General features: G+C 26.3%; 4 protein-coding genes across 4 annotated transcripts in view; 1 reads left to right on the top strand and 3 right to left on the bottom strand.

The window, feature by feature from the left end:
• Positions 1-22286, top strand: part of LOC119672302 — a 39824-nt gene extending 17538 nt beyond the window's left edge. Inside the window, exons 11-12 of the mRNA XM_038083348.1 lie at positions 21673-21780; positions 21847-22286. Coding sequence (XP_037939276.1) covers positions 21673-21780; positions 21847-22222 — 484 coding nt within the window. The 3' untranslated portion in view covers positions 22223-22286. The remainder of the gene's footprint in view (positions 1-21672; positions 21781-21846) is intronic.
• Positions 2711-5846, bottom strand: LOC119672567. The gene is made up of 4 exons (XM_038083686.1): positions 5466-5846; positions 5227-5395; positions 3609-3911; positions 2711-3139 (listed from the first exon to the last, which is right to left on the bottom strand). The coding sequence occupies exons 1-4, from the start codon at positions 5795-5797 to the stop codon at positions 2726-2728; spliced, it is 1218 nt and encodes a 405-aa protein (XP_037939614.1). The 5' UTR covers positions 5798-5846; the 3' UTR covers positions 2711-2725.
• Positions 10547-12163, bottom strand: LOC119672477. The gene is made up of 4 exons (XM_038083567.1): positions 11778-12163; positions 11518-11686; positions 11068-11358; positions 10547-11006 (listed from the first exon to the last, which is right to left on the bottom strand). Exons 1-4 carry the CDS (start codon positions 12122-12124, stop codon positions 10593-10595), a joined length of 1221 nt encoding a protein of 406 aa, XP_037939495.1. The 5' UTR covers positions 12125-12163; the 3' UTR covers positions 10547-10592.
• LOC119672651 lies at positions 14398-18237 on the bottom strand. The gene is made up of 4 exons (XM_038083799.1): positions 17849-18237; positions 17540-17708; positions 14944-15225; positions 14398-14886 (listed from the first exon to the last, which is right to left on the bottom strand). The coding sequence occupies exons 1-4, from the start codon at positions 18184-18186 to the stop codon at positions 14479-14481; spliced, it is 1197 nt and encodes a 398-aa protein (XP_037939727.1). The 5' UTR covers positions 18187-18237; the 3' UTR covers positions 14398-14478.
• Positions 22287-26530: the final 4244 nt, after the last annotated feature.

Below are 26530 nucleotides of genomic sequence, written 5' to 3'. Positions count from 1 at the left end.
AAGTTCAATTTTTAATAATGAATCATTCCTGAAGTTCAAAAATGTATATGAAATTGAGCACAGAGAGCTTATTTCCTCATGTACACATACCATATATTGACATTTAAGCTTTATCTAACAGAGAACGTTGAGTTAAATAAATATGCACTTTTTGAATAAATTTTATTCCTATTGAAAGGCACTAGTAATTCAGACTAACTATATTAAAAATAAACACCAAACTCTATATCATTTTGTTGAAGCTCTGCTCTCTGAACAGAACTTTACTGTCTAAAATAAGCTTCTATTTACGTTTATAATCAAAAAGAGTGATTTAAATGGTTAGTCAAGTTTTTTCAACTTAGTCCAGTCAACTGACTGCAAAGCATTGTTCTGTGAAAGCATATGAGAAAGCATATGAGATATGAGCATATCGTACATAGCACGAATTACCTTGAATCTAGGAATTACCTTGAATATAGGAATAGTAGTATACTACTACTACTACTACTATAGGAATATTACTATATTCCTATATCGTATAGAAGAGCAGTTACTATCTGTTATCTCCAATAAATATCTCTACTATCTCAAATTCAAAAACAATACGACAATTTCAGCCCTACATGGGTAGATTAATTATGTAGGTGTCCTACATCTCCCTACATCTCCCATGCAGTTTTGATGAATGTAACTAAGGATTTTCGAAAATTGAGGAGATCATATAACTGAAAATCTACCAGTTGCTTTATAATATATTATGTTATAATATTTTATTAATAGTTATTTCATAGTGTGGTTAATGAAATATGTATATTTAAATTGTGTTCTAATTTTATTAAATTAACGTATAAATAATGAATATAATGTAAATAAATAAATTAAAAGAAGTAATTATGCAATATATTTTGACAACAAAAATTTTTTATTTTTATATTATTTTAATTCATTGAATTTTTGGCTGACCACACAACACTGTTTACAATATTGCCAAATACCCATCATCCGTGATCTTGAAATTATTTCTGGTATTTAATTACTCCAAGACCACTGATGACGGATATGTGGCAATACTCGAAACAGCTGAACGGTCAGCCAAAAATTCAATTCATTAAAATAATATAAAAAAACGAATTTTTGTTGTTGTAGTTCATTACTCTTCGGAACCTCCCTACCAAATACCATAGTTTCTATTAAGAGAAATAGCCACTTCTGACGTGACTGACGTTAAATTTAAAGTAAACAAAATATTATGTAAAAAATAATTCACAGTAAAATAAATTAATTTATTAAAACTGATCCCACAATTAATAGAAATTAGTGCAGGGATAAAATTACATGTATAATGTATATTGTTCGCAACCGGTAATGTAACAAGTTCACAATCTTGAACCTGTTCTGAACTGTATCGCTCTTAAATCGAACTTCTTAGTATAACTGAAACCAACCACGAACCCAAAGATCTCGAAACATGTATGTCAAATGTGAAAAAAAAAAATTTTGTTAATGTTAAAAAGCAATTAAATATTTAAATATAACCAATCCCAAAGCGACAAATTAGCAGATGATTTAGTACACTAATTTGACGTGTTGAACAACCTATCATTAATCTATTTATCATTTTGTCATATCTATTTTAAATAAAAAATTGAAAAGTCCGAAGAGAGTTGCTAAATAAGCTTAAGTACTGTAAAATCTATATTAAAACTTATACGTTACTTGTTCTATATTACCGTGTTAGTTATATAGTCCAAGACCGTTAACTAATAACAAGCTTGTTTACAGCACTTTATTACATTTAAAAGTGATTTTACATGTTACTAATTTTTGTTTATAATTCTTTTAAAATAAAAAATTATGATTTTTTGAATGTTTGGTTTCTGATATAATAAATATTTGACATTGACTAGATGAAAGAAAAAACACCATAAAAGTTTCGCTTTTTGAATGGGAATATGGCTAGAACACTGTAATGTTTCTGGTAGAACCTTTCGCATTCGAACATTTCGAACTATTCAGATGCAAATACAAACAGTTCGAAATATTATTTTATTCGAATAAAGTGTAGAGTACTAGTTTCTGGTGTCAGGGACAGCGTTATCTGAAATTAATAAATATTTATGGTGGTTATAGTGATATAGTGGCCTTTAACAAAATTTATTGTTGCCGGCGGGAATTGCTACACATGACCAATATTTTTTGTAACGATTCTTTTGGTTTAGTCTTTATGTTATTATTGATAGTAGATATTTGTAGTTGGCTAAATTATGATTCGAAAATGTTCAATGCATTAATACAACTATGTAATTCAGAAAAATATATATGTATGGAAATAAAAAATCATTTGTTATAAATGGAATCAAACTAAAAAATGTTTATTTAATGATAGTTTCACGTTACTAAAAAATTCTAATATTCATTTTAAAATTCAAGTGTCGATACAAATATTGCTTCTGTAAAATGTTGAAGCTTTTAATACCAACACTTATACAAACAGATTACTCATTAGTAATAAATTTAAAACACTTTTTTATACATGTTGAAGAGCAACTACCCACATGCCATTCCTACGATGCACTTGTACTACCGAATAAGTCGCTTATGCTGATAAACAATTTAATTAATAATAAAAGCTTTTTTTAATTATTATATATTTCTATTCAAATAATTTTCATTCAGTTATTATAACTAAATTAAGTACAAAATTTATATCAAATTTGTAACACGTTTACATTGCAAACAAAATTTAATCGAGTATGCCTAGATCATCCAAACGCCTCAACTCATAGGCATATGTATCCAAAACTCTACGATTACTGTATATATCTTTTAGAGTGCGTTCCATATTATTTTCCTCTGTTAAATCACCAACACCTAAGCCTTCCGTTAACTTATCACTGAGATTTGTTTGGGCAAATGGAAAAACGAGCTCATAATACGAAAAGAATTCAGTGCGTTGTACTTCATATAAAATATCGTCTAATGTTGGTATGTCGTCTCTATTATAATCGCAAGCAATGAGTGTAGTGCGTAAGACGTCATAGTAATGTCTAATCAATTCGAGACGTTTAGTTTTCAATACATCCAATTTAACACTTGTTATAAACAAATTGTGAATGTCCAATGCAGGGCTTCCTTCAAAGCACATCTGGTAATCCACCTAAAAAAAATAGAAAAAAAATTAAGAAATAAGTAAATAGTTAATAAGATTTAACGTCTTTGAAATATATTGAAAAACTAATAGTTCTATAATATAATCATCTATATCCACATATATTATTATCTAATATATTTATTAAATATATTATTATGATTTGAATGTGAATTATTATATGTAGCTTTTATTGTTACTATTTGTAACAGAAAACAATATTATTATAAATAAATAATAATATATTAATTTAACTGGTTTTTTTCAACACATAATGTCATATAAAAGTATATCCAATTAATTAATATATAAAAAATACAAGTATCTCATATGATATGTAAGGCAAACCATGCTCTTCAATCTCTTCTTTATATAACGTTACAAATAATAAAGTATTTGAGGTAAAAAACACGCAAGAAATTAAAGATAAGGAATATAATATACATATATATAGGTGTAATTTTTAGTTGGAACTTACAAATATAGCATCTTTTGGACCTTCAGCATCCCTCAGCATAAGAATATTTTTGATCCACAAATCCGCATGAACGAGTACCTTAACTAAAGCTTGTTCTTTTGGGAAAATTTTTAAAATTTTTTGCTTGAAGGTGTCACCAACATTTTTACGCATTTTTTCTGCAATTTTAGCATAACCAGGCCATTTTTCCACAACCTTTGAAGAATAGTTTGCATAATCCTCTGTTAATTTTGCAAGCAGTTCCATTATACCAGGTTCACTCTTGAAGTAGAATTCTTTAAGTTCAGCCATGACTTTTGGTTGCTATAAAAATTAAATATTTGTTGATTATAGTTAATTATCATTATTTTTATACATATTTTAGTTTTCAAAGAAATATAATATCAAATAAAAGGTAAGAAGGACCTAAAAATGTTTGTTAAAGGGGTGTTAATATATAACAAGAACATTCATTTCAAAAATCTCTTTTTGGCTTAAATTCAAAGCCGCCTCTTCATAAAAAATATGACTAGACTTGTCCTCTTTCACACAAGGGAAATGTTCTGTTAGCACGACCGGGCCCATCTTAATGGGATAGTAGCGCAGTCTGTCAAGTAATCCGACAGTAATCCTTCTTATCCCATTGAAGAGGGGTGTTTCATTTAGTTTTTTTTTAAAGTTAGTTATAAATTAGGTGTTTATATAATTTTACTTTACTTAATTTTTTATTAAGGTCACACAATAGTTTTAGTATATATTATTAGTACTTTAGTAAATATTATTAGTAGTCTGATTTATTTAATTATTTTAAAATTACCATGTCTTTATATTTTTAGTTAAAATAATATGTAATTGTAAATCGTATTCAGTTATAGTATCACAACATAATATTTATTCTAACACATTATTATTAATTAACAATTGTTATTATTTATTTAATTATTTAATATTTAATTTATTATTATATATTTTATTTATTATTTATAGTTATGGTTATAATTATTTAGTTACTATTTAGTTATTACTGAAATACCATAATAACCTACTTTTCTTAAATTAAATTATAATTTATATTTAATTACAATATTATAATATATTTAGTCTAATATAATATTAGTTGTTATTAACATTATATATTTATATATTTATTTTAAATATAAGTTAGAATATGTAGTTGTTTATTTTATTTATTATAAATTAGACAGTATTAACTGTTAATTTCTATGCTTTTATAATTGCTATTTTACTTAATTAGTGTTCACCATTTGTTTTTGTGATCTTCATTGTTAAAAAATTTTTTTAAACTTTTCATTTAAATTAAACATGATTATAAATTATAATCATTTAAAGTGCATAACAAATCTTATTCTTATCATAGTTAGTTATAACTTTTTTATCATTAAAATATTATGGAATATATACAATGTTAAATATATATTATAGTTAAAACTCTTATTAAATCTCAAACTTTAATTAATATTAAATATATTTTTTCAATTAATTATGATATATAATTAATTAAAGAAATATTACTTAATATTCTATACTATTATTATATAACTTATTACTTATTATATTATGTTATATTACTTAATTTATTATTATTATTATTATATTACTCAATAATAAATCTTCTTACCTCCTTCATGAAGACCATAGAAGTAGCGTGTAATTGAGCCAACTTCGACAACACCACCTTAGTTTCCTCTTCATTGTAACCAACCAATCGATTGCATATAACATAGCCACGTGCATTCAAGTCTTCAAACACATGAGTTTCATTATCGCCTTTCTTAGCATGAAACAATCTACAAAAATAAAGTAAAAAGTGATATCTTGTTAACAACTGCTCATGTCAAGAAATTCTTTAACATTTACCTTGCAGATAGTTGCTTATCTGGTTGAGACTTTTGTAGTATAGCATTTAAAGCCGGTAACAAAGTTGTGTACATAAAATACTCTCTAGAGCTTCCCGACATATGGATGAACAAGTCTTTTATAAGTAAATGTATTTCTTTTGTGTCTTCAGCATTTTTATCTGTTGCATATTTAACTGCTGCACGATAAATGTTACTGCAATAGTTGCCACATGATGTGTTGTGTTCCACTGCTAAATTTTTTATTTCAATTTTTTCGCTTAAAGTATTTTCGAGCGCATTTTTGAAGAAATCTTCATTCATAAAATCTGGCACCGATTTTGTTGATGTCATGTTTTTGTTTTGTTTAGAAATTCGCGTGCTTCTCTACAATATACACCTCAGTCAGTTGAAGAACTACTGTTTCTCCGTAGAAATGCTCTGAGCTTTTATAATAAAAAAATTTTAAATGATTTCCATTTGTTTATCAAGAAAGCTTTTTCGTTTTACTCATTGTTGTGAAATGTTTTTAAAAAGCTATAACTTACAGATTGAAATACGATAAAAGCTCAAAAAAGCTTATTTAATCGGTTGTTATTTGTGATATCTTGAGGAATTAAGTCGATTGATATTTTTCAATTTGTTGTAAAATAATAACTAATAAAGATATGTTTTCGAATTTCAAAATTAAAAAATGCGGTACAAATAAAAAATAAAAATCGATTAAATCGATAATATGAACTTATTTATATGTAAGTTCCAAATATAGGGATCATAAGTATCGAAAATAAAATTAAATATAGTATATTAAACAGCATTGAAAAAGTGATGATGCAGACTTAAAAATACTATATATAAAAATTTAAGCTAAGTTTAAAAATAAGTTATAACAGTTATTTAATTTATTTCAAGATCTGTTTGGCATAGATCCTTTTCTGTATATTACAGAAAAGGATCTTATGTTTAAAAACATAAACACTATCAGCAATTAGGTTATGATATATTCATTCATTCATTTTTTTTTTTTTTGTGTAAATGTAAAATGTTTCTTATAGACGAAGAAGGTTTGTTACCTCTACTCTGCTTCCGTAAATCAAGATAGAGATAACAAACCTCCTTCAGATATAAAACTGTTGGAGATTTGAGCGTCTATAAGAAACATTTTACATTTTAATATTTCTAAAATTTTACTTAATTATATTTATATACTTGGCAGTTGTATAGATTTAACGATACACGCCAGTGTGTCGTATATAAAACGTCAGCACCGATACTGTTTCTTGACTTTTGCCTGTTATACCCACAGTAGAGCTGTGTACGCTTGGTGGCAATTTACCGAAACGCAGAGAATAGCTCCACATATGCTTTACTGCAGCATTATTTTCAAATTACGAAGCACTCAAAATCAAATTAGTACCACGAGGTTGTGTCTAACACCAGATGATAAAGAAAAAATGCATCAGATAATAAAGTAAATAATATTTTCACAATTTACGGAAATTCCTAATTGTGGTCAAATGAAGTCCATTAGTAATAGGCGTGTGTAGTAAATATCCCTTCCCCACTCCATTATTACACAACCATAGGTAATGCAATCTACTACATTATCACCCATTATACGTGTAATTGCTTTTAATTAACTTAAGAATATTGTATCTTAGTGTGCTTATAATAATGCTTATAATTAATGCTTATAATAAAAATTTGTATCCTTCAAATAAAAGCGGATGTATTACATAGCAAATTTTGTTTGTGGAAACCATTAATGTTCAGATATAAAATATATTTTCAAATTTGATAAATAAATCGTATCGAGATAAAAACCAAGTAAATGTTTAAACACTGAATATTTTTTGACACACCCAATAATATTTCATCTATTTCAAATGTTTTACTTTGCACCAAATAGTGACCTTATTGTTTCTTTAAAATTATTGTGTACAATTTTTATATATCTTCATATGATTTTGCAGCTCTAAACATAAATTATTTTCACTGAAATTAATCTTGTCCTATTCAAATTCGTGACTCTCGAAATTGGAGGATAACAACCAATATCCTCCCCAATATTTCTTCATTAATACAAAATGAGTCATTATTTTCAAGAACTTGAATTTTTTTATGGTACAACACAATATATAGATCAAAAAGATTTGCATAACAGGAGTTCAACAGAAGTTAAATATATAGATCAAAAAGATTTGCATAACAGGACTTCAACAGAAGTTGAATTAATAACTTAAACCAAGCAACCATCTATTGCGTACAAGTTGCACAGTTTGGGACTTGGCAAAGTTCCATTATTTCATGGGAAAATCATCGTTTTTATAAAATTAATGTCGGGTTAAACAGTACTGCAAAAACACAAAATGCGAGTAAATCCACAATTTTAATGATTTCGTTTTGAATGATAAATGGTTCCAACAAGATAATCCAACAACCTGTATAACTTGTGGTGTAATCACAAGTTCATATTATTCAGAGAAAATAGATATATATATATATAAGTCAAGTGGGATTATGTATAGACAACTATATCTTACATAAATTAAATGTTATAATTTATAATAAACAAAATGCTCAATATTATTCAAGTCCTTTTACTCTCCTATAACTTGAATAACTTATAGTTTATTTTCTAAGTTGGAAAAATTGGGAGTATTTTTTAGATTCTCTCAGCATAATCGGCTTAATTTTTCTCTTCATAGTGTATGATTATTAGAATATGTTTACATATTAAAACAGGCAATGTTTTGACGTGACTCAAAATATACTCTAAATATTGTACATAAAAATAATATACAATATTCACTCAGTGAGATAAAATATTATTGGAGTACACTCAATAAAATTAGATATATAAAAATATATGTATCTGTTAAGTTCTTGAAAGCTTCTAAATAAAATTTTATATGCTAATATTATTGTATATTTAGTACTCTTGTTTTAAATAATAGTCCATACCAAAAAAAAGGTAGCTTCAGTTTCTGTTTAAAAATAATATTTATTTAAAATAAATTGTTTATTTCAGTAACAAGAATTAATTTGATTTACAATTTTTTTAAAAAAACACTTATATAAAAATATCATAATTAAATACGGAGTTTATTTGGAAACCTTTCCGTTAAAAATTGTCTTTTTTTTTTAATTATAAAAATAAAAATTTTTACTGATTGGTAAAAACAAATGTGATAGAAATCGGAAGCTATCCACAATATTTATAGTGCAGTTCCTAAATGGTTAAAAAATAGTGTTTCTTGTGAAGAATGTGTTTTTAAAATGATATATAATTACTTTTTCAGGAAAACAGAAACGTCTTTGCTTATTAGCTTCTAAAACCAATTCACTGTATTTACCGACTAAGTTTTATAATAACTATTATGTTTATTGTCTGTAATAAACAAGGGAATATGTTGTGCTTATTTCCACCACGAAACAATTTTAACTTCAGCCGAAACATGTTGCTAAGATATTAACTCGCCCGTTACCAACTTACATGTATAATACCTATAATACTAATTAATAAATATATATAATTCATCTCATCCATTTGATTTCATTTTATTTTTTCAAGTTATTATAACTATATTAAAATCAACTATTTTAAATAAATAATATAAATAAATGTACAACGAAACAACAATAGCAACAATACTTGCTACATAAATGTTGCTAAACTAATCATCATCGTCATGTTGCATAGCAATTTATGTTTTGTTGATAAGTCCAATTTTCACATCGAAATTATGTAAATTAATAAAATTAATTTTTGGAAGCAATATTTATATGAAAAAACCACTCCAATTTATTGCTTGTCATTGTTTACTTTTAGATGTTATACATACAATAGTTAAGCATTAATGTTGTTAATTTATTCCAATGTTGGCTTATATATAATAAATTTAGATGTAATTTTTTCTTGTCAGTTGCTAACAATAGTCTTATTTTTCAACACATTTCTAAATTGTGATAATGATTGACTTTTTGGTTAAAATAAACAACAATATAAAAATGGTTCTTCTTCTATATACACACTCATTTGCACAATTGCTAAATAAAACTAAATTTGTAAACTCCAATTTGGTACCTCTACCAAGTTTATTTATTTATGTAACTTAACAGTGGGATATTCTAATCTTGCCAGATTCATTAGAAGTGGAATTACTTCAACTGACGACCTCTAAATAAGTCAGCAGGAAATCCAAATATATTCAAATGCAAAATGTTTCGGCACTGGTGTATACTGGCCTATCAAAGAGTGAATATAAGTCAAGTCTTACAAAATAGTAATTAAGTTTGTAATTGAGTCTAAAATGTTTACCGAAAATAGTTTCTGAAGATAATAATTGCATTATTATTATATTACATATTTTTAGAAATGGAATAAAATAAACTAACGAAAGTTGATGATAAGAGTGCTGCCTTTGCTTATCACTTACTGCACTCTTATAATCGGTAAAATTCCGTTGAGAAGATTTTGGAAATTTAATGAACTGATGACATATCAATATAGTAACTAGATATTAATTTTAATTTTTCAGAACAAACTTTTTCAAAACTTTTAGCAAAATATCGCCTGTGAATTATTTGGAAATTCTAAATAATTTAAAGAAAATAAATCTCTGCCTTAAATTATTATTAATAGTACTTAATTGGAATGTTCTGTGAAATATACAGGTATCTAAATACATTTTTATTGCCATAAATGCAACTTCTTATACTACATTATTAACAAAAATTGGAAATAAAAAATATTAAAATAACAATTCTTAAACTTATTACTTATTAAAAACTCATACTTTCTTTCACCCAATAAAAACATATTGTTTCGATTTTCCAATCACGGCTACTTGACAATGCATTTTAGAAGAATCAGCTATTGAGAAATTTGACATATATAACTAGAAATTTGGAAGAAGACCAATTCAAAACTACACAAAACTTCCATTGTACCATTGTAGTACTTTATAATTTGACAAACTTATAAGACCCAGTTTTTGGAAACGGCACTTTAATTCTAATTTTTTCAATTAATTATTATTTTATTATCATATTATTACTATCAATCATAAATAGTATTTATAAAAGGACTTTATGAATAATAGGTGGTATTTGGCAGCATTCCGACGGCATTTTATATTTTTATTTCTTAGTCTAAAATCCCCAATTCATTCAAACGATCTAACGTGTATTTTAAAGTTTTACAAACGCGTTCATTATCAAACATACTATGGTGGACCTTTTCCATGAATTCAGTGTCTGTAAATGAAATGATGGACATGTGTTTTGCAAGTTCGGGATTTAAACATAGTAATGGTAACTCCGATAGAACACAATAAAAACTATAAAATTCCGTGCGTTTCACTTCAGCCATTAACTGATCAAATGTCGGTATATCAATCTCAGGCATATTTAAATCTTTTAAAGTTTGTTTAAGGACTTTATAATAATATCTTATAAATTCATATCGTTTACTTTGCATGAGTTCCAATGGCAAACTTGTATGTAATAAGAAATTTAAATCAATGCCAGGACTGCTATAACAACACAATTGAAAGTCCAACTGCAAATAAATTACTTTTGTAAATAATATTAAATTACTTTCAATTTCTTATAAAACTTACAAATGTAACATCCTCTGTGTCATCAGGGGTACCTTTTACCAAAATGTTTGGAGACCAAAGATCTGCATGGTTTATCACTTTAAAACTGCAGTCAGCGTCATCTACAGTAGCTTCCATTCTTTCAACAAAGCATTCGATATTTTTGTTTATTTTCTCTACGATTTCTTCATAGCCTTCCAGTTTATTGGTGTACAAGGCTCCAGCCCTGATATTCTCTTTTATTACTAACATTAGTTTATTGGGAGCATTTTTAAAATGTGAGTCTTTAATTAATTCTATTAAATCAGGATGCTATAATAAAAGGTATATATGAAACTAATTAAGAACAATTTAACAGCAAGAGTAGGTTCATACATATAGAAAATTACTTAATTAAAAGTAATAATTATCTAAACAAATTATAATATATAAACTTGTTCAATAATTTTATTCAATTCAACCTTTTCTCACCTTTTTTGCGAAAATCATCGACGCTGCATGAAATTCTGCCAACTTCTTCAATGTGGCAAAACATTGTGACTCACTTAAACCTTTCCAACGATCTACAGTTTGATAACCTTTAGCGTTTAGATCTTCAAATACATAAGTTTCACCAAATTCCCTAGTTAGTAGATAGCATCTATAAAACAATATCACACATTTTTTAATTTGATAAAGAAATTTTAAATTATTGATGAAGAACAATATATTACTTTTTTTTTTTGACTTACTCTGGCGCAAATTTTATTTTTTTATCGGCAGTTGTTATCGACTCATTAACTATAGACTCTAATTTTTTCAGAACCTTTTCATACATATCAAATTCTTTTGTATTACTTTTAACTATAATATCTAATAAATCTTTCACAATTAATGTTTCAGTTAAAGTTTCATCATTAGTGCCGGCTTTGAATGTAATATGAAACCGATATACATTACTACAGTAATTATCACCACTGCCACTTATCAGTTTAAATTCAATGTTATTGATCTTAATATCATCGCCATATGTTGATTTTAATGCCTTTATAAAAAATTCTTCATTTGAAAATTGTGGTAATTTGATTGGACTGCTCATTTCAAAATTTATAAAAATACTACGTGTTCATCTATTGAATGTTTTGACAGCACTAAACTATTTTACTAAAGTGTGCTCACTCTATTTTAATGTTTACTTTACTCTCACTGAACGAAGAGCTTTTAATTCGACAACTTTTTTTTCGCTAAACATCAATAAAACAATTACAGAACTTATCAGAGACGAAATATCGTAAAAAATGCCGGTCATACTCGACTCATACTAACATAAATAAATTAGACGGTTGCTTCTATTATATGAAATCATAAATTTTAATATATTAATTTGTCGGTCAACTGCGACAGTTAAGAACTCTATATTATATCGTACATAAAATATGAATACTGCAACATATAATAGTTCTCTTTAAACTATACTAAAAATATTAAGTAGTGTGGAAAGTACATACATAGTTAGTTGAGGTGGAAGTAGCAGCGAATCTTCCACAATTAGCTAAGAAAGCCGTTTTGAATTCACATATAAAAACAAAACATAAACCTACTTAGCGATAAAAATAACCATGAATTGCAAAAATTGTAATTACAGCTCATAAAGATTTTAATTGATAATATTATATTCCCCAACTGGGGCAATCGCACAGTACTTAATTTATTAGTGAAGATAATGTCGGACTTATCTGTAAAATACATATAACTGTTGAGTCATTCCCAGTTTGCAGGTTCGATAAATGAAAGTGTTCTAAGGCAACAATATTGGTTTTAAATGGATTAAAACAAATATAGTAAATTCGGGGAAGACTACTTCAGTAAAATCTGCTTAGAATCTTTAAAGCATCTTTAATATATATATATCTACTTTCAAAGTAACTAAAAGAAAACAAGAGTGATCACAATAAAAATAAAAATAGCGTTAGGAGTAACAATATACTGTAGTAAAATAACATTATGAGCATTATATGTACTAAATGTACAGTACAACAAATATATATTTCTATTTTATTCACTTAAATCATACATAAGTCAGTTTTAAGATTTAAATTAAGACTGGACTTAAGTGAAGAAGTTTCATTTTACCATATTAATATTAAATAATTGACTTATAGACACTTCCAAAATACTGTTTTTCAAAATATAGTGTCCATTCAATATTCTTTCAAGTAATGTAGCCCACCAAATGAAACTTCTTTAACGATAACTGTTATATTAAATTAAAGAAAGAGTGATATGATATATAAAGTTATAGATATATATTGCACTTTTGGTTTTGTAAAACTCTTTGATATATAAATTCGCTGCTTTATTTCACTTCATATGCTTATGTATATAAAAACTTGCTTACGGATGTGTAAAGACAATCGAAACTACGATATGCCATATGTGAAGCAATGCCTGTCCATAAACTACTAAGAAAAAACACTAACAATTTTTTGTTCAAATTTATATCCCAGCAAACAATTTTGGTGCATATAACTGGCATATTTTTTTTATTACTTTTTGCTAATCAATGAATCTTTCTTGCAATATAGTGATCATTAATTATATATTTTAAATTTAAATGAAAAGAAACTGTGATATATTTTATTATGTTCATAATGAAATCGCTATTGTAAAATTTTTTTGATTTTGAAGTTAAATTAAAACAACTACAAAAAATTCTTTAATATATAATTGCTTTAATATATATATAATATATAAGAATATTAGTGAGGTTATATTAGTGAGCTTATAAAAATAATCAGGAAGCAAGTTCCAAACAGAACAAAAAGGATGTTAATCTACAATCTAAAGTATAATTAGGAGAACACTATATCATATATTGGTGCAACGTTTCGCATTTTCAACTTGATGTGGGTATAGAAGTTTCTTAAAAATTTGTTATTTATAATTAACAAATTTCATTCGTTTTGCCAGCAACTTAAACACTATTTCTAGTTTATCGGTATTTTAAAAGATACATACATTTTTTTGCATATACATAGTCAATATCTCTGATTTAAGTTACTCTCGCTGTATATATTGTTAGGTCACAACTCCTTTACAAACACAAAATACAGGTATTTATTATCCATAACAGTATAAGAGACTTAAAAGGCAGAACTTGCTAAAGCCTTCTCTGCTACGCATAATTTTATCTAGCTTGACTAAAGTACTATTCAGTACTATTAGAATTCTAACATATGTATGCTTCCACAAGTTAATAGAAAGTTTATATCAGAAAAATTTAGCGTTACTGTACAAATATATATTTCATAATGTTTTTAAAATTATTAAAGCATTTATTTAAAATAACTATGTAAATACTTCTTTATAATGTAATGTAATTAGTTTAGTTATATTTAATAGCGCTTTTATATGATTCCATATCATCAGAATTACAATTACTTATCATAATTATTAATCCAAAACTCCTAATTCATTTAATCGGTCCAAAGAGTATTCAAGTGTTTTTCTCACACGTTCATTAGAAAACAACTCCATTCGCATTTGTTCCATTATCTCTGGATTTGAAAATGCCGGAACAGACATAGTTTTAGACTGTTCAGGGGTTAAACACATCAATGGCAATTCCGCTGCAACTGCATAAAAACTATAAAACTCTGTTCTTCGTACTTCTTCTATTAGTTGTTCGAAGGTTGGTATATTCTCATACTTTAGACTCTTCAGAGTTAACTTTAGATTGTTGTAATAATATCTTAAAAACTTGTATCGGTTGCTTTGTACGATTTGCAATCGAACACTGGTGTGTAAAAAGAAATTTAAATCGATACCAGGACTTCCGTAAAATGATAGTTGATAATCAAGCTGTAAGAAATAATCTTATTTAAAAGATATATCTTTTAAAAAATAAAATATACATACAAATACTGCATCGTCTTCAGAATTAAATAATATATTATTCACCCAAAGATCGGCATGATTTAATACTTTAAATTGACATAGGTCAGTATTTACAGCTGCCTGAATTTTCTTTGAAAAATTGTTGCAATTATCTCGCACCTTTTTTGCCATATCTTCAAAGCCTTCAAGAGAATCTAAATACTTAATTGCACTCTCTATGTTGCCATAAACAAAATTTGCAGAAAAATCCTGAGGGCCATTTTTAAAATGAGAATCCTTGATTAAATCAATAATGCTGGGATTCTAAAAAATTTTAAACTGTGAATTAGAATTCGTAGATATTTTTCTAAACTAAAAAATATTGTACAATAAAATATTAATAATTTTAATTATAAACGTAATTAATATAATAATATATATACAATAATATAATAATTAGAAGTATAAATTTGCAGTTATTGAAATAATTAAATATGGACGAAATATTTAAAATAATAATTATTAATTTTTTTTTGTTTTTGTATTTATACAATATGTGTTGACTATAGGCACTGTCATTATTTCAAGTTAGATATCTTTTTAAAATATTGTTTTAATAATTTTGTTTAGATATATGTAGTTATACCTTTATACATAAATTATTTTTATTTCATTAATAATATCAATATTAAAATTATTAAACATTTAATAATAATTATAATTTTAATCTCTATATATAATAAATATAATTTAAGTACAATTAATACAACTAATATATGAAAACAATAGAGTAGATTTTTAGTTATATGAACTAATTTGAACTGAGGCAGAGACAGAGACATTTCATTATTATTATCAATGCCATCATCTTCTATAATATCTATTTCAACTAACTTCGTTATATTCAATAATCGAATCGGTAACTTGTTTACTCTATCCAATAACATATATCACATTTTTTGCAAATTTTTTTTTACGTTATTCATAATGTCAATAATTAAATCTAACTTTTGTAGTTTTGAAATATAAAATCAAATTTAATAATTGCTATAATTATAAAAATATATAATTATTACCGAAACTTCTAAATATTAAACTATAAAAACTCTACAGAAATTATTATAACAAAAGTAATAATATTTAATATTAATTTAATAAAATAGTTATTTAAAATAATTAATAATTTAATGCATATAACAAATCTAGATACAATTGAAACATATTAAATTATTAAAAACTCAGTATTTAAAGACATCTGGAATCTTTGACGGTGCTTGAAAGGTCTTGTAGTTGATCAAAATCGTCAAAGAAAGGCGCTCCTAAAGTAACGAGTCACCGCTGTGCATGAGCTGCGCAAATACAAAGCAGATGAGAGACACTTTTATCGGCTTCTTACAAATGAGGTACTGAAGCACTCCTTCTGGCTAGTTCGTCTGCTTAACAAGTGCCGAAAATATCTCTATGCCCAGAAACCCCGATTAGAGAGATCTTGAGTTGCGTTGATATCTCGTTTAGAGATATGTAGCAATCAAAAACCGTCCTAAATAAAAATTGGACTAGATTCAAGGATTATAAAGCGGCTTAACTAGTTGGTTTATAATCTTGTTAAATATATCATCCACTTTCATACAAGTTTCCCTAATGGTGAATACTCTCAAAACACTTACGGTTGTCAGATATCTTGGGTACATTAATAGCTTTTCTAACTCATTAAGAGATTATTGCTTGCAAAAGTTGATATTATGAGCTACTAAGTACAGCTCCACAAATTCTCTGGAACACTTTTCGCAAAAATATTTGCAGTTTATTTTTATGTCATACTTTGGGTCCCTATTTTTGATTGCACGGTTGCTGTAAACTATGGTTAGTGCATGGTAAAGGAATATATATATAGTTTTCTGATATATCTAGGCGAGAATTGTTTTTGTAATAATTTAAAATATTATAATAATTATAACAGCTGTAATAATAGTAAAAAACAAACCAATAATGCAATTATTTCGGTTTGTAAGAAATATAATACCAAAATATATTATTATATGATAATAATACTATAACAATAATAATATCAACAGTATTATTGTATAAGATTAATAGAAGTGAAATACTTATAATAAATGTAGTTATAATTATTATTACTACTATTTATATTATTATATTATTATTCAAAAAATTTAAATACAAATACTTAACGCATGATCGTAATAAAAATGCATTTTAATGAACAATTATTATAAGTATTTTAATTAAACAAGTTTTTTAGACAATATAAACTGTAATAATAATATAATAATCTCATAATTAAAAATATAACATTAATTACAATTTTTAAATACAACATTTTAAAACAATTCAAAAATGCATATGCAAACCTTTTTTAGAAACAAATTTTAATTTTTAGAAAAACATATATTTGTATACACATATGTCAAAAAATTGTGGTTGATCAAAATTGATCAAAAAATAAAATAAACAAATACATAATATATAAAAAAATATACTAAAAAATATATTAAAAAATAATGTCAATGAATAATGAAAAAAAAATATATATATAATAAAATTATTGTATTATAAATGAAATAAAAATTTGATATCAAATTATTAAATCAATTCTAAAATATAAAGCAAACCTTACCTTCTCTACAAGTACCATCGAGGTAGCATGGAACTGTGCTAATTTTTTGATTGTAGAATAGCTTTGTTTCTCACTTACGCCCTGCCAGCGACTGCCAATTTCATAACCAATTGCAGTCAAGTCCTCAAAAATATAGAGTTCCCCAAATTCTCTTGTAGCCAATAAACAACTAATATTGAAATAAAAAATGTATGGCAGATAAACAAATAGAATAAAATATTCTCAATATGTATTATTGTATTATAAATAAATAATTAATTTTTTTTTTCGTTCTGAAATATTATTAAAACAATAACAGCTTTTACTTACTATGGCGAAAATTTAATTTTTGCTAAATCATCATTTCCAGAAGTTTTTAAGATATCACTTAAGCCTTTAAGTACTTTATTATACATATCCAACTCTTTCAACTGCAAGTGTGCTATCTCTTTAAACAAATCTTTGACAATCAATGTTAATGTAGATTGCTCTTTTCTTTCATCCTCTAAGTTCAAACATACTCGATACACATTGCTGCAGTAGTTGTCTCCATTTGAACTGATCACCTTAAATTTGACATCTTTAATTTTAATACTTTCTCCTCTATAATTGCTTATGACCTTCTCAAATAGATCAACACTTAAATATTCTGGTACAGTGTCAGTCATTCTCGTAGACTCGTATTTCGTGTTTGTTGTGTGGTCTTCACCGCTGCTATTTTGAAATGCAACTATTAGTTTAAGACTATCTATGAGTTTGTTGGCTACTTGTCTCGATTCACACATTGAGTGCAAAGCTTTCTCTCAACATTGATAACACAAAAAATAAAATGGAATTTATAATAAAAACTATCTTGAAGTGTTTTACATTAAAGTATATGATGACAAGTTACACATGGTCATATGAAACTGTCTCATGTACCCTACACTAAGAGCAAGTATGCATGTGCATACACAATATGATAGATTTTATATGAAATATGGTATAGAATAAAACTAACATCAAATTGTTTTATGGCATGGATCATATTTTCTTTTTAGTGTATATATTTATTCTTAAAATCTCATGAATATTATCATAATTATGTTCATGACATTTTTTTTAATACGTGCTTAAATTTGCATTTCGTTGACAATTAATTAATATATTTATTATATTTCTGTAGTAAAACTCTTCGTATCAATCGAAGACAGTAATTTAAAATATAGATTTTAAATAATTTAAATACCCATACAATATTTTAATCTAAAATTACCACAAAATTGAATATAATTTTAAGTGCATTGGTGTACAGAAGGTTGAAGAGATCAATATATATTAAATCACATTGCCTAAACATTTATAGAAATACTGCAGAATTGTATATTTATATACAATCTTTAATATTATGTGAATACTTAATTATTTATCGGACTTGTGGTTACATCCAACAAAAAAGAATTATGAGGCTACACTAGGAAACTCAAAATTTTCAATTTTTTTGGTTATCTCTTTGAAAAGTCTTTGATCTACAATTACAAAGAAAATAAAATTTTTCAATGTACTCTAGCCGAGTTAATACTTTTATATACTTTCAGATTTTTAATATGTAAATGTTCAAAATTGAAATGTTAATACCTTCTGCTCAGAAAGTACTCGGATTTTGTAAATAAAACACACAAATTTAAATTTTATTTCAAATTTATTTTATCTCCTTCAAAAAATATGCTCCTTCGAGAAGCGATACACATATGCTAACGCTTAACCCAATCTTCCATACACTTTTCGTAGGCCCGTGAAGGTATGGCTTTTAGTTCCTTCAGCGAATTCTCTTTTACCGATTCAATTGACTCAAAACGCTTACCACAAAGGTGCAATTTGAGTTTCGGGAAAAAGAAAAAGTCACACGGATCCAGATCTGGCGAATATGGTGCCTGAGCGATGACAAAGTTGCCGTGTTGGTCAAAACACTATAGAAAAAAGAATTTTCCATAGTAAAAAACGACATGCACTTGAGGTAGTCTCACATTAACATCTGCTGTAAACAAACTAATTGACAGATGGCGCTCAAATTTGTACCATATGTCAAGAAAGGGTGTACCAACATAACATAAAAAATTTTTGAAAAAGGTCTATTACTTAAGGAGTAGTTAACAAACAACAAAATCCGGATACTTTTTGAGCAGAATGTATTTACTAAGGAATATTTGGTTTCAACTCTTTCTCCACCTATATGCGACGGAGGCAAAGTATTTCGGTATTGTATTTTAAAGAAGACTTACTTAAACGCAAACTATCTTCGAACGCAGAATATTTTCTATGTTAGAAAGCTATTGGTAAGAAAATCGTACTGCAAACTCATATAATCTATATGCTTTATACAGCACACATAAAATGAATATTACTATATAGTATTACAGTATAGTGAAAAACTTTTTACAAATATTCATACTGCATGAGACTTAAACAACCTTAATGCAGGGTTGAGATCTGTTTCAAAAATTCCTTCAACATTTATTATTCTTTATATTGTGTTGCATTAAATACTTCATATGGATCTCATAAGACTTTTCACTTCCTAGAAAACAAAACTAATCCGACACGGTTTATCTTTAATTCCTAGCTTTCTTCTTTAAAAAAATGTAGATTATATCCCACCACTAAAGTCGATTTCAACACAAAAATTTCCTATTAACTTTTCATCTTGGTATATCTGGCCACCTATTGATCCTCACATCACAAGAATGGTGTGTGATCACATAAACTTACAGCTTTAGAATATATAATGGAATATGTATCCATTGAGATATATCTCAATATATATATTGCATATATTGATATATGGTATATTGAATATAGTATAAGTGTTGTGATCATTATATTATATTTCAAGCCTAATAACTACTTATTTTTTCCCTTTTGAGATGCCATCTATTTAATTTTAAAAAATCACGGTTATAGTGTGAGTAGTGATGAATTGATTAGGAAACAATACTAGAGGATTTAATATTTTCAAGATGATTTTTACTGATGATGTGATATTTGCTTAAAAATCATAAATTTTCAAAACATCCCGTAATTAATTTTTACCCAAAGAAATCTCTTTAGTCTATATGCCCTAATAAAATCAACGCAAGAGATATTATAATCTTCTTAACCAGTATCAAACTGTAATTTAAATCTGGGTTACAACAAAAATTTCTCGTGTAAATAAATAATAAATAAAAATAAATTAATGATATAATAAATAGTTTTCTAGTAATTTAGATGGAAGAGCCCATTTGTACACTTAACTAAAAACAAATTGAATAAGAGTGAGAGATGTTGAAGCTATAGTTATAAGTACATCAATTTTGTTGTTAACTGAACTTTTCAATGACTATGAAAAATTAAAAAAAAAAATTTTTTAAGAAGAAAAAACAAAGTATATTTAAGATCTTACCCAAGGATAATAAATCACATATTAAGTGTACCTGCCGAATCCTATATCATCTTGTTTTAAATCCATACTGAAGTATGTTGCTGGAAAAAAAAGAATAAATACTTGCTCAATATATTTTTTTATTTGGTAAATGCCAGTTTGATAATAAAACTTAATAATTTTAATGCTAATAGAATAGACCTTTCTTAACACAAAAGTTAGTTTAAGCAAACGAGAAGGATGTTTTATGGTTCTAAAAAGTAAAAATACTCATCACCTTTTTCTAACGACCATAGTGTATATTCCAAATAGATGTGCTGAAGCGAAATTCTTCCTCCACTTGCAATTACGATCTAATAATTGATCTGAATACTATAATCTTTACTTTCACGCTCATATGTATCATAGGGCTTGTTTTTACTGGAACTTACTTAAGAAAAGATAAAAACAATCGTATATTGACTTTAATTACTCTACTCTGAAATGTTAAATAATTTACAAATAAATTTAACTTATCCAATTATTTAATCAGTTTATATATAATACTTTAAATAATCCTTTTGGATGTTCATTTTAATGTTTAGAATAATATATCTATTGAAGTTTTTGAAATACAGGAATGTTTTTGAAGTAGTTAACTATTACTATTGTTAACTATTACTATTAAATATATTTACATAAATTATTTTTAAAACAATAGAAATGTATACATATCCATATATTAATTATTCATATAATATATTTTTATTTTTAGCACGTATTGCAAAGTGCCTAGGGCATTACGAAGCACAAGCGAAATACATAAATTCTTAGACCCATTTGATGCAATTGATTTCAAACACCAGCGCTATCATTTCAAGGAGTAAGCATTACAATGTTTTGTTTTCAGTTAATTCTATATATGTAATCCTCCAATATTAATATTTAGAGCACTATTCCCTTTCCTGAAACCGAATCTTCTATTTGAACAAAGAAAATTAATGAGTTCAATCAATTGGAAACTGCATAAGGAAGCACATAAAAGATACTTACATGAAGAACAACAACGCACCTCCTTGTACAATGCAATGTTAAAATATAAGGAATATCCTAGATACTTTCCGTTTATGCAGAAAATGTGTGGTAAAGTTGAGAATATTGATTTTGTTGAATTCTTCCGAGTTATGTACATCAAGAAAGCTGCTGCTGATGCTAAAAGAGAGAAGGAAGAACTCGAAAAAGCGCAGGAGGAATTACTGATAGGTCCAAGGAGAAGAAGATTAATGTCCGAGTGCCATCGTCGAAGTTTGAGATCCCATTATTAAAATTGTTTAGTTATAATTTATAAGAAATTGTTTATATTTTCTAGTGTTATTTAAAAGCTTTGTTTATAAAACAAACAAAAATACTTTGTTTATATTCAAAAAAATTTCAAAATTCACAATAGCAAGGCCGGAGAGCAACTAACTGTTTCTCTTAAAGAATTTGTGAAAAGAGTTGAATGGATTTTGGAAAAAAAATTGTATTCAAAGCTTTATTGATAAATAATTGAATGAGTAATAAAATGATTGTTTTGATTGAGCAAAAAGTGAAATTTTTGATAAGAAAAATATACAACGCGTATCAAGTGTCCCAAAAATTGGGTTCTATGTGCGCCTGTACTAAGACAGAATAGGTGTTTATATTCCTATCAACGATTTATTATTATGTTAACAATACTTCTTAAGACTTCTTTATAATATATATATATAGATCTGCAGTTTGGATTATTGCTTTAATTATTAGTTATGAATATAGGTATATACGAGCACCAGTTACTTTTTACAAACCCTTTTCGATGAGAAATAAGAAATGTTCGATTTGATTTAACAAAAATTAATCTGTTTTGGACTGTTATCATATAGTAACTTTTGGTAAAGCAGTTTTTGGCAATAATATTTTATTTAAATGCAACGCTTTTTACGTATTTTTATTGAAATGTCGCAAAGGTTGTTTTAGTGATTGACATCTACTTAATAACTTCAAGTGCGCGATCATAAATAAACTGGAAGTAATTCTTTCAAAAAAACCTTAAGAATTTTGCGAAAGGTGTGCATAGAAATCTTAATCTTAGTATCAGATAAGTTTTTAATTATAATATATTCTATTCATATCTTGTTTTATTTAATACAACAAACAAGAATACTTGACATGTAAATATTTTAATCATTTAATTTAGTTATCATTTAATTAATCCACACACAATTCTACAATGACAAGTAATCAGACCCAAATGGTGATGATTTTATTATAGTTGCGTGCTTTTCGATTTTTAAATATGAGATACTTATTGAGATATTAGTGTCAAATTTGTAATTCAGAGTACACTAATTTACTTTAATATAACTAAAACTAATTGAATTTAATAATGATTCCTATAATATTATAACAAGAGTCCGCACTAACTATATTTAGTTATTTAGTTACTTACTTCCTAAGTAACTTAGATATTTACTTTTTAATTTATTAAATTAGTTAGTTACTTAGTTGTGCACCTACTTACCTGCTACTTACCTGCTTACCTACATACTTACTTGCTTACTTATTTGCTTACTTATTTACATAATTACTTTCTTACTTACTTACATACTTGCATATATTCTTACTTTTTTACTTACTTTTTCACCCATGTATTTACTTGATTACCTATTTAATTAGTTACTCATTCACTCACTTAGCATACTTAATTACATGCTTAATTAATTAAAATTGTTACTTACTTAATTACTTGGTTATTCACTTTTTAACTAATTTACTCACATATCTACTAACTTATTAAGTTACTTTCTTAGTTAATTGATTACTTGGAATTAAGTGTGATATTTCAAATATACTACCTAAGAGAAGGCTTTTCTTCCTATTCTCTTAATTTAGTTTCCAAACCGTATCAATTTAGATTTATCTTTGAAATTTTGTATATAGTTTAAAAATTGTATACAGAAAATCTCTATTATACATTTCTTGCTACATAATATCGTTACAACTTTGTAATCAAATAGATTAATTGCATCATTGCTGTTTATCAGAAAGTACTTTGAAATATTAACTTTACAAGACTAAGTGGAATTATTTATAACCGTTATTAATATATACTTATATTAGTGATGACATCAATAGTATTCAAATACTGAAGTACGTTTAGTATTGCAATAAGATTATTTTGCAAAAATGTTATTATACACATCTTTTTCCACACTTCATTTTCCCTTAATAAAGTTGCAAATATTAGTGACTGTAGACGTCTAGAGTACTCATATAGGCAATACCTTGAGCTGGATATACCATACAATATACTAGGATGTGTAACAATTGATACTAAGAAGCCATCTCAACTCTTCCCAATTCTGCTTTTGCAATTAAGGAGAGCTTTAGTAACTATTCCTTGATACAATATGTTATATAGCATTATCGCTTAATTTCAAAATACTGCTTAACAGATTTGTAGTATTTTGATCTGGAAATGTCAGTAACATCAATCCTATTTAAAGTTAAGTACCGGAATCGAATATTTTATATATTCTAGTGACTAGTATTTTAGATCAGGTGTTTGTTAGATTAATAAATCGTGTGAAAATACTTCTCATAGCTAGATTCTTGGCTTTAGAAAGTGACAGCGATGCCTTGCCAAGAATATAAATGCCAAATGATGATCGCCAGGTGGTAGCGTAATCACGTGTTCTCATGTATTATCTAATAGAAATTACTATAGTATACATTGCATTTAATATATAGTGCATTATATAATATACATGTATATATATATGTATATGTATATATATATATATATATGAGCAAGAACCAAAAAGAAGAACTCTAATATTTTTTTATTTCTTTTCTCGAGTATTCTAGAAAATACTAGGGAGGTTATATATTTATTCCATACTTCCAGAAATATACATACACCATTCATGCTAAAAATTTGATAAAGTTATTACCATACATTACGATAAATATTTCAAATCAAACTTTTTATTTCTTTAATTTTTATTTAATGTTTCTTCAATTTATTTATAATAATAATTACAAAATACAAGGTCTTGAAACAGGAAAACGTTTTCTCACCCGAAAGTGTTAGTAGCTTGTAAAGTCCTAAATATGTTAAATAAATATGTATTTCCGATAAAGTTCCAGGTCAAAAACGGTCTGGTACATAAGGAAGATTGTTTAATATCCGTACAAACCGGGCATACCACTATTGTGACGACATAGTAACAATAGAATTAGAATTAGTAGAGCAATATAGACCTATGGATAATGATATACTACAAAAACAATATTTAGATGGCCGATCAAAGCTTACTCTTTGATCAAAGGGAACTCAAAAGGTGTTCGTGTATTTTACGTATTATAATCAAAATTTTATATTTTTTATAGATATTTGGATTGTGAGACTATTATTTTAATGTACTTATACTTATGGATGATTCCAGAATAATAAGGTACATTCAGATATGCACTATTCCTGTTAAAAGATTATCCAAAGATTAATAGAACATAATCAATTTTAACGAGTATAACTGATCTAGTCTTCTAAACTAATGTGGATATATTATATATATTAAAAATTTTTAGATAATAATAATTTAATAATGTATAATCATAAACCGTGTTGATCAAAGTATAGTTCACTATCAAGGACTACCTTATATTTTAAATGATTAATGTCTTTCATGTTCACTTTTCAGCAATTTTATTTAATTACATTCTTGCAGATATGAAATATTTTTTATTTACAATATTTAAATTAAAATTAGAAACAGTGGACTTAATATTTTTTATCATATATTATTACGTGTAAAATTTTTTGATCTATACAAATGTTCTTGACTTTTGGGAATATTATTGCATATAAATATAAATGTAATATTTATTACAATATATTATTTATTGCATATATTATTTTATATTATTTAGTGGATCAAAATTTAAAAGAAACCGAGTAAAATGTGATGAAATTCTTTTATTTTATTCAGAAATAAATTTTTTCAAGTTAATTGATAGTAAGAGGCAGAAGCAACTTCCTTAGGTTATTATAATCCCCTAGCTATTTTTATTATTGAGGAACGTTTTGCTACGAGTATTATTATAAATGTTCAAAGAATACTAAGTTCTTTTTTTTTTTAATTTAAAAAAATCTAATGATTTTTGAGGTGGTGTTTGTACCTAAAATCGACCTATCAGTAAAAGAACCTTGTCACTTCTACTAAAAATATATGTATAATGCTTAAAAAAAATAAATTTTCAATTCTTTTTTTCATTCCTATAACACATAATGGATTTTACTGCACTAATGAAGTAAAAACAATTAATAATAGAAAAGAATCAACATTTTTATATATGTCAAATAAGTGATTGGCAAATAAAACTTATCATAATAGAATTATTATATTTTAAAATGGATAATTATACATTGTGACCTAAAAGCTTCCTTTGTGCTACTCATTAAGCTAGTGCTCTAAGCTAACGTAGACAATTTAAGGCTATTGACAAATCTATCAATATCTCTTTATTCAAGATTCCATATTTTATTTGGTTCAAGGAGAGTCGAAGTCTTGATTCCTGTCAATCGCAGGATTTAAAATACATTCGATAAA

Source organism: Teleopsis dalmanni, chromosome 1 (genome assembly GCF_002237135.1).
Source record: "Teleopsis dalmanni isolate 2A chromosome 1, ASM223713v2, whole genome shotgun sequence".
In the NCBI taxonomy this organism is placed as follows: Eukaryota; Metazoa; Arthropoda; class Insecta; order Diptera; family Diopsidae; genus Teleopsis; species Teleopsis dalmanni.
Note: the sequence above shows the minus strand (reverse complement) of the source record. Positions and strands in the feature narration are given on the sequence as shown.